The sequence below is a fragment of the Dendrobium catenatum genome, unplaced genomic scaffold, assembly GCF_001605985.2.
Source record: "Dendrobium catenatum unplaced genomic scaffold, ASM160598v2 fragScaff_scaffold_601, whole genome shotgun sequence".
Lineage (NCBI taxonomy): Eukaryota > Viridiplantae > Streptophyta > Magnoliopsida > Asparagales > Orchidaceae > Dendrobium > Dendrobium catenatum.
In genome coordinates, this window is record NW_021319063.1 from 321,831 (window position 1) to 331,500 (window position 9,670).

The window sequence follows — 9,670 nt, forward strand, 5'->3', positions numbered from 1 at the left end:
CCCAGAAGTGTGGAAAGTTCAAACCATTAATTTGATGATCAATCGATTTCTAAATGTAGCATACTTATAATCTAATCAAGCAGCTCGACAAGAAAAATCCAATGAGCTATCGATCATCAAATTATGTTATCATTAAGATAAACAAATACTCGATATCGGCCGTCCATTCAAAACACTCTCAACATGTCCTTGATCTTTTATCTATTTACTAGTCATGCCACCCCCTGAAACTATAAATAAACCGCTCATTTTTCATTGAAGGGGCCGAGCAAGAAAGGGGAGGAAGAGAAATCAAATAATTCTTTTACCACCATACTCCTCCTCGACCACCGCCTAACCACCAACCATTGTTGGACTTCGTCGAGCCACCAATTTTCACCATACTTATGCCCGACCACCAATTGTCATCGAACTTCAGTCCGGCCACCAACTATCGTTAAACTTATGCCCGGCCACAGATTGTTGTTGGACTCTCGCCCGGCTATTGATCGTCATCAAACTATGGTCAACTCTTACCACCGTAGCATGCTAGCTACGATCCACTCAGACCATCATCATTTGAATATGGTCTTCCCGATATTTGTCACCCACCGACTACGATCATTTCGACCACTGTCGTCTGACTACGATCCTTCCGACCACCATCGCTCGGCTACGGTCTTTCAAACCACTATCGCTCGCACGTCGACTGCACTGTGATTCTTCTGACCACCGTCACTCACCGACTACTATCTTTCTAACCATCGTCACTTGACTACGATCTTTTAGGCCTACGTTGCCCTCCGACTATGATCTTTTAGACCTTTGTCGCCCACCGACTACAATTCTTCCGACCTACATCACCTGCTAACTATAGTCTTGTCAACCAAGAGAACATGTCAACACTGATTCTTCAAACTCCCACCATGTAATGAACTCTATACGATGTATATTTATTACATCAAGCCAAGACTTTCCCCCTAACGAAGGACCTCATTTGTAATCAATTGCAAACGCTAGTAAATTCATTCAAATTGGGCCAGGCCCCATGGCTTTTCTCCATTTTCAGGGATTTCCACATAAAAGCTCTGGTGACTCTTATAAATGCTACACCCGACTCTTTTATTTGATTATGTGTTAGATCTTCGTACAAAGTTAAGACATTAAACTTTATATTTCTCTATCGCCCGAATATTCCAGGACGCAACAAACTATTATTCAATCATGGTTCCAAAATACAAACAAACTTCAAAGGATATTTGATCGTGGTGAATATATTTTGATCGTTATTAAAATAAGTTTTGATTATTCTAGGTTTAAGGTTAAGAATGTACCTATATGAAATCAGGGCATCTCCAATGGATCTGCAAACGAGTGTTTGCCGTGCTCAATGTCGCTCCAACGGAGCGCTATTTTCTACGGCTTTCGGTCGCCAATAAACAGTGCGACGCTGTTCCCCCGCCAATTTGTTTTAATTATATTAGATTTAATTCAAAAAATCGATAAATAATATTAATGATTAAAAATATGTAAAATAAAATATGGAAAAGAATATACTAGGAATATTCTTTTTTTGATGTTAGAAAATGGAGTTCGGTTGGAGACAAGTTACTGCATTTTGGAGTGAAAAATGAGTTTTTCCGTTGGAGATGCCCTCACTAACCTTCAACGGCAAATGGCGGCTAAGCAGAGAAAAAAAAAATATAGAGATAAAAACATTGCTTTGGAACTTTGCCTCAAAATCATCACTTACAAACAATCGGAGAAGAAGGCACATAAAATAGGAGGTTCAATAAATTTTTTGCTTGAAAGATCGTTTGTAGAAATCGAAGCATCTCATCAAAATCCATAACATTTTTATCCAAAAGAAATATTTGGATATATTTCTTGAAGAAACAGAGAGATTATTAGGTGCGGAGTGCGGACGGGGAGAACCGTCTGCACAAGCACTATACCCAGTTAGGTACCGACACTCGGTATCACTAGGTAAGTGCTTGTGCGGATGGTGCACACTCTGCACCTAATAATTTTTCCAAGTAACAAATTAGTAAGCATATTTCTCAAATTTAGAATGTCATAATATGTATAAAATAAAATTTCTCAAACAATATAAAGCCTTACAAAACATAATTTGTCACATATATGAGTAAACATAAGATAAGCGATATATTCAGAAGGATTTATACTTATAAAACTAAGGTCTTTTTATTTATATACTTAACATATAAATTTTTTTGTTATTTTTTTTGTTGAGGAACTTTTCAGTCCATCAAAATAAACTCTTATATGAAAACTTTAAATATAAAATCTCTTAATTAATAGTCAACATTTTTAATCAATTGATTATACACTTAGGCTTCGTTTTGAATGACTTTTTATTGCTTCTTACAACTTTTTAGTATAAAAAATATTTTAAGAAGCAGTAAGAAAGCTGTCACAAATAAAACCTTAATTTAGTTAACATTTGTTAACTTCAATATGTGGCGATGCAACGCACATACGCACATAAGATTTGCTGCAGCAAGCAAGGGCACAATGGGGCCCGTAGCAGTCACGAGGCTTTGTTATGTCATTTAGGGTTCGTTCGGAATGGCTAAGAAAGCCGTCCCACTTTCTTTGAGATATTTTTTTATTGTTTCTTAAATCAATTTTTTAGTATAAAAATTAATCTTTTATACTAAAAATTATTTTAAGAATTCATAAAAAATGCCGTCCCAAACAAAGTTTGAATTAAAAAAAAAAAAAATTTTACTTTATAAAACAGTAAAAAAATTGTCCCAGACGAACCAATCTGGTTAACCAAATAGAAGAAAAAGGCAGTGCAGTTCAAGAGGAATTGCTTATTAGTGTAAATTTTATCGACAAAGTATCCTTCCTCCCGCCTTGTTTACCTTCCCGTCTCTCTGTCCACTGACAGCTACCACTCCATCTCCGCCCCGCAAAAGACGGCTTCTTGCCGCCGGCGATGGATACCTTTTTCGCTGGCGAAATCGCCACCGAACTCGTAAAGGAACTCATCAACGTCGTCCGCCGCGTCTACCTGTGCCGTCAAAGCGCCGAGCAACTCCGTCGCTCCGTAGAAGCCCTCCTTCCCATCATAACCGAGATCCGCTTCTCCGGCATCGAACTGCCCCAATCTCGCCAAAAACAGCTCTCCGAACTCGTTGAACTACTTCGCCACGGCCTCAATCTTGCCCGCCAAGTCGCAGCTTCCAGCCGTTTTAACGTTTACCGCAGCGTTCAGCTTGCCCGCAAAATGGAGAAGGTGGAGAGCGAGATTAACCGTTGGGTTCAGCGGCAGATGCCGGCACATATACTGGCTGATGTTCATCACATGAGGGTTGAATCGTCTGTCAGATTTGATCGATTGGAAAGGAAGGTGGAGGAGGCGGTGGCGGTGGGGGTCGGGGAAGGGAGGGTTAGGGTTTTGGAGATGATAGAGGGGTTAGGATTTGTTGGGGAGAGGGAAGGGGAGGTGGTGGGGGTTGGAGTGCTGGTGGGGAGGGAGAGGATTAAAGATGTGTTGATGAATGTTGGGGGAGGAGAAGTGGTGGGAATTTGTGGTATTGGAGGGAGTGGGAAGACGACACTGGCGAGGGAGATATGTAAGGATGCACAGATTCGAAGTATGCTTTCTTCTCGCCTTTTTTTTATATAAATTTTAAAATTTTATCTTGCGGGTTGTCTTTTGATTTTGATTTTTCTATGAAATTTTAACTAATTTACTGTGAGATTTGGGGATTTTGTTAGTTCTGCTATATAAAGCTACAATCAGCGTCTACATCCTCTATTCTAGGACTAAATTCCACCAAGAAATTTCTTTCAGCTTTCGAATTAACGTGGAATGTGTATGGAGGTATGCGCAATATGATAAAGCACAAATCCCATGCATAACGCATATTTTCATACAAATTTAATGCTAAAAAAGAATTCCTCTTATAGATTTCTATGAGGAATTCCTTAAGAGGATTTTTTTTTTCTCCATTTAATTTGACATAACCAGCTTCTTCTTACCAGTTTTTTGGGATTCAGCAGCAGCAGCAGCAGCAGCAGCTCTTCTAAATTGTATTTCTTTCTAGGTTTTGCAAACTTAACAAAAGATAATATCTAACGAATCTCGCACCTCCAATTCTTGCTGTTGTACTGTATCTGTGGAGATATGGATGTTATTTATTTTGCAATGTATAATTAAGCTATATTTTGTGTTTAAAATACATTCTCTTATCATTTCGTGACAATTTTCATTCATTATGATTTCATCAAGGTTTTTTTATTTTCATGGATTTTGCAATGTTAATATTTTGTTCTACTGAATATTCCAGATTATTTTGGTGAGAGAATTTTCTTTGAGACGGTTTCCCAGTTCCCAAACTTAGAGACGTTGAAATTGAAGATTTGGGAGCAGATCAGTGGAAATATGGTTATTGGTATGTATAAACATATACCTCAATGGCAGATCGATTTAAAACCGAGAGTTAAACAGCCAACTCTCATAGTGTTGGATGATGTTTGGTCACAAACTGAGCTTGAAGAACTTGTTTTTAGAGTACCCGGTTGCAAAACCCTAGTTGTGTCAAGGTTCAAGTTCCCTACCATCATCAGCTACACACATGAATTGGAGTTGCTGGCAGAAGATGAATCTCAGTCCCTTTTCTGCTGCTCAGCTTTTGGTCAGGAGTCAATTCCAGCCACTGCTGATAAGAATTTGGTGAAGCAGGTATGTATGTGTTTGGAAGATGTTATGTATGTTTGAAATTATATTATGTCAAGCAATTGATAGGAAACACTTGTAGATCACAAGTATTTCCTATCAATCTTCTGAGAACAGCGAGAATTCTTCACAAAAATCTGCACAAAATCTCAAAAACAGTAGATTATTTGTATTATTTGATGAAAGGGAAACGAAAAATAGCAAGATACAATTGATCCTCTATTCGAGAGGAGGATCGATCTCTCCCAAATCTCTAGACGCCACTAGAGCCCAAAAAAAAACCTAAATCTATGAGATCTCAAATTTCAGCCAAATTCAAGATGACCTAACCCTAGGAAAACAAACTATTTAATGCATACAAATCAAAAGGAAATCCCTAAACACTCCCTACATTCAAATTTCCCTCCCAAAACCCTAAAAGAATGCTACCTAAAAAGATCGTTTGGCGCTTACGGTGTGGTCGGCCACTAAAAGAGGCTGAGGTTCCGCCTTGGTTCCGCCTGGGCCGGTCCCGCGTGGACAGGTCCAATGGACTGGTCTAATAGCAATATGGTTGATGAGACTACAAATTAAATTTTTTCATTGTGTGTTGAACAAATAAAAGATTACCTGAATATTATTTGAGGATGCTAGGTAAAGCCATAAAATGACAATTAAGTGTACCTAAATTACTTTGTGTAAGGTGCTGCTTCATCAGATTCTTATGTTTATTTTGACTACAGGTTGTGGCTGAATGCAAAGGGCTTCCTTTGGCTCTAAAAGTGATTGGTGCTTCTTTGAGAAATCAGCCTCCAAAGATCTGGGCCAGTGCCAAAAACAGACTGTCGAGGGGAGAAGCTATATCAGACTCTCATGAGATAAAGCTTCTTGAAAGAATGGCTACAAGCATTGAATGCCTAGCAGGAAAGTTTAAGGAGTGTTTTCTAGACTTGGGCTCGTTTCCAGAAGATAAAAAGATCCCTTTGGACGTTCTGATCAATCTCTGGATGGAGATACATGATCTTGATGAGGAAGATGCATTTGCAATACTGGTTGAACTTTCGAACAGGAATCTCCTTACTCTGGTGAAGGATACACAGTAAGTCATTCAAATTTCCTCAGCATATTTCCTGAAATTGTTCATGGTAATTTCTATTATGTTCTTGCATGCTATGATTGTCTATTTTTCAGGAACAGGGCAGGCGACATATATAGCAGTTACTGTGAGCTTTCCATTACCCAGCATGATGTGTTGAGAGACTTGGCTCTTTTTATGAACAATCGTGAGCCTTTGAAGTGCCGAAAGAGGCTGATCATGCCAAGAAGAGAAGATAGACTCCCAAAGGATTGGGAAAGGAATTATGATCAGTCATTTGAAGCACAAATTGTTTCAATTCATACAGGTATTTATTCATACTTCAAAGAAAATTGGGTGCCTACAAATTACAAATTATTTCTAAATTGAACCACGGGATATGAGATTATGAGACAACCTACAAAATTTCAGGATATTATTTTATATTCTTTCTAAATACTCCATGAATCTCAGTCAATTGCTTCGCTTTCTTATTGTGTAGCAGTCAATATAAATTAGTGACTTATTCAACTTGGCTGTCTGTGCGTGGACCCCACAGCTTCTTTGCTTAGAGCCATAAATTAATCAGGATATCTAGATTCTACTCCTTAGAATAAACTGACAGTTGGAAAATTTAAAAGACTTTCTTTATTTGGCTGAATGCTAAAATTATTGAAAACAAATTTATATAAAGGTAAGAGGAGAAAATAATAAGAAAAATCCGATAAAGAAGAATAATAAACATATATTATTATAAATTTTTAATAAATAATAAACATATGTGATAATATTGATATGTATCATAATAATTTTACGGAGGGTTTACACATATATAGCATCTAGAATATCATATTTGTATATTTAACATCTAAATTTTATTATTTATATACATAGCATTAAAAAAAATCTCATTACAATTCCCATCATCACTTTACCATGCCGTCAATCCCATCTTCATTTGCTGTCAACGCCGTCACCCTTCTGATAGGAAACACTTGTAGATCTCAAGTATTTCCTATCAGTCTTCAAAAAACAGCCAGAATTCTCCACAAAAATCCACACAAATCCACGAAAATAGTAGATAATTTGTATTATTTGATGAAATAGAAACGAAAAATAGCAAGATACATATGAACTTCAATTCGAGAGGAGGATCGATCTCTCCCAAATTCTCTAGATGCCACTAGAGCTCAAAGGAAACCTAAACTTAAGAGATATCAAATTTCAGCGAAATTCAAGATTCTCTAACCCTAGGAAAACAAATTATTTAATGCATACAATCAAAAATAAAATCTCTAAACAATCCCTACATTCAAATTTACCTCCTAACTCGCTAAAAAACCCTTACAAATTGGCTCCCGTGGATCTTGTGGTTTATGCGGCTCATACAGGAGGCGGACTCTTCCGCCTCTTGTTACGTTGAGCCTGTCCCATATAGACCGGACAGACCGGTCTAACACCTTCACATGCTGCTGATCTCTGCCTCTTGATGTCATATTTCCTCTCTCATCTTTATCTCTCTCTCTCTCTCTTCCACTCCTATAGAAACTTTTGAAGCCCTTGGCAACAAAGAAGCGAGGAAAGGGCACGGGAGCTAGCAGGCGAATGCCTCAACAAGTCCAAGCCGGAGCTCAAAGTCGTGCAGGAGCTTGACACGCATAAGTTTAATGGGAGAAGGCATTGACGAGTCCAGCAATGGCAAGATTTGGCAAGTGTCTGACTAGATCAAGCTAGATCTGTTAATCATCTAAATGGAGTGCATAGTGAAGTCTAGTTAAATATGTAAATTTTAATCTCTTAGGTGCTATGTATGCTAATCCTTCTAATTTTAATAACTCTAACACTGCTCACAAAATGATCCTCGTTCCCTTACAGGTGAAATGAAAGAATTTGACTGGTTGCCTATAAAATGCCCCAAGGCCGAGGTTCTCATGATCAATTTTTCAGCATGCACATATTTCCTTCCTCCATTTCTCACTACCATGCCAAACCTCAAGTCACTCATTCTGAACAACTATGGCTCATCCTCTGCCATTCTCGGAAACATATCCACTTTCACCTCCATTAACAACTTGCGGAGCCTCTGGTTTGAGAAGATAACTGTGCCACCTTTACCCAGAACCACAGTCCCTCTACAGAACCTGAGAAAGATTTCTCTTGTCCTCTGTGAACTCAAAGATAGCCTCAAAGACTCCACAGTTGACCTCCAAACCACCTTCCCCCAGCTCTCTCATGTCACCATAGATCACTCCATGGATCTTACTGACTTCCCCTCCAGTATCTGCGAAATGCGATCGCTCGAGAACCTGAGCATTTCCAACTGCCATGACTTGCAGGAACTTCCATCCGAATTCGGAAAACTGGACTCTCTTCAAATCCTAAGAGTTTTTGCTTGCCCAGCTTTGAAAAAGCTTCCTCACTCTATCTCCAGGCTGAAAAGATTGAAGTACCTGGACATCTCTCAATGTATCAATCTCAAATACCTTCCAGATGAGTTTGGCAAATTGGCTAGTCTGGAGAGAATCGACATGAGAGAATGCTTGCAGTTGAGAGATATCCCGAGGATTTTCGCATCGCGAAGTTCATCGCTTCATGTGGTGTGTGATGAAGAGATGGCTTTGTTGTGGAAGGAAAGAGAGAAAGATATACCAGAGCTTCAGGTTCAGGTAGTTGAGGAATGCTTCAATCTGGACTGGCTTGTAGAGTGATCTTTGCTTGTTTGCCTCTGTGTATGAGTGTACATATGTGCGTTTAGAAGTGCTTTAGAAAGCTTTGTTTTAATTGCTTCAATTTGCTTGTCTCGCTAGACTAAAGTAACTTAGTGATACGTAGTTTATTTTGGTCTGTTGATTGGGGGCTTTAGCTATCAATTAAGAGGATTTGAGTTTGAGTTTTATGTATGTGATGTGTGTGAGAATTTGTCTTAATTGACCTGAATGTCCCAAAAATAAAAACTTAGTAATATTAGGGCAAATTCAACAGCTAGAATTGCTTGAAGTAGCACCAATCGCTTCGATATGAGGAGAGGGGACGAAGAATGATCAATTACTAGGCAAACCAACCTTAAATTAGTAATTACTTTCAAAAAATGAAAACATCTGAGGATTATTTTAATTTTTTTAACTATTAGATTTATTTTCAAAAATAAGAATAAAAAAAAGTCAACTATATATTTTAAAAATTAATTCCAAATAAAAAATTGCCATAATTTTTATGAACTATATAATTTTCTTATTATTTTTCATAAATTTATTTTTTGAGGAACCGTTTTTTGATAATTTAATAATTAGAATGCGATGGTTAAAAATATATAAATATTATAATTTATAATTCATCATTAAAAAAAATTCTAAAGTTGACTTATTGGCCTAAAAAGAGTGGATGGGGAAATGCAAGAAGGAAAAAGAAGAGCAGAAGCCGCGTCAAACTTAATCACGTCAGAGGACTCGCAAAGTCTTAGGTGGATTGAAAATCCATTGCAGCTGTAATTAGGGATGTAAATGAGCTGAATTAAATTTAATAATCTCTCTTAATTTAAGTTTAATTTAATTACTTAATTGAGATTAAACTAAAGCTCAAATTTGAGCTTTAGTTTAATTTTATGAATTTGAGTAGGCTTATGAATAGGGATGTCAATATTTGACACGACACGAAAATCCGACCCTAAAAGTCTGAGTTGGACCCGACCCGTTTTAAAAACGGGTCGGGCTCGGGTTCGCAGATTCGACCCGTTTGAAAAAAAGGGAAATTTACATACATACCACTTTATAACATTTTATTTACATATCTAACACCTAAAACTTTAATATTACATAAATACCACCCATAGTTCATTTTCATATCAATATGAGTGGTAGAAATAAAATATATGAGTACTTGACCGACGGACTTAAGATCTGAATCAACAATACATCTCAATTGATCGA

At 37.6% G+C, this 9,670-nt stretch overlaps 1 protein-coding gene across 2 annotated transcripts; it reads left to right on the forward strand.

The window, feature by feature from the left end:
* The first annotated feature begins 2,829 nt into the window (after window positions 1-2,829).
* LOC110116291 (probable disease resistance protein At4g33300) lies at window positions 2,830-8,644 on the forward strand. 2 transcript variants are annotated; one of them, XM_020849814.2, is made up of 5 exons: window positions 2,830-3,605; window positions 4,302-4,696; window positions 5,413-5,768; window positions 5,861-6,072; window positions 7,620-8,644. In XM_020849814.2, the coding sequence occupies exons 1-5, from the start codon at window positions 2,945-2,947 to the stop codon at window positions 8,450-8,452; spliced, it is 2,457 nt and encodes an 818-aa protein (XP_020705473.1). In that variant the 5' UTR covers window positions 2,830-2,944; the 3' UTR covers window positions 8,453-8,644. The 2 variants fall into 2 exon arrangements, with proteins under 2 accessions (XP_020705473.1, XP_028550774.1); XM_028694941.1 differs by lacking the exon at window positions 2,830-3,605 and adding an exon at window positions 3,730-3,835.
* Window positions 8,645-9,670: the final 1,026 nt, after the last annotated feature.

Bases quoted from the DNA above. Each gene is read 5' to 3' on its own strand.
- LOC110116291 (XM_020849814.2), top strand. From the start codon at position 2,945: ATGGATACCTTTTTCGCTGGCGAAATCGCCACCGAACTCGTAAAGGAA. The intron at 4,697-5,412 runs GTATGTATGTGT...TTTTGACTACAG, and splicing joins ATAAGAATTTGGTGAAGCAG to GTTGTGGCTGAATGCAAAGG. The intron at 5,769-5,860 runs GTAAGTCATTCA...TCTATTTTTCAG, and splicing joins ACTCTGGTGAAGGATACACA to GAACAGGGCAGGCGACATAT.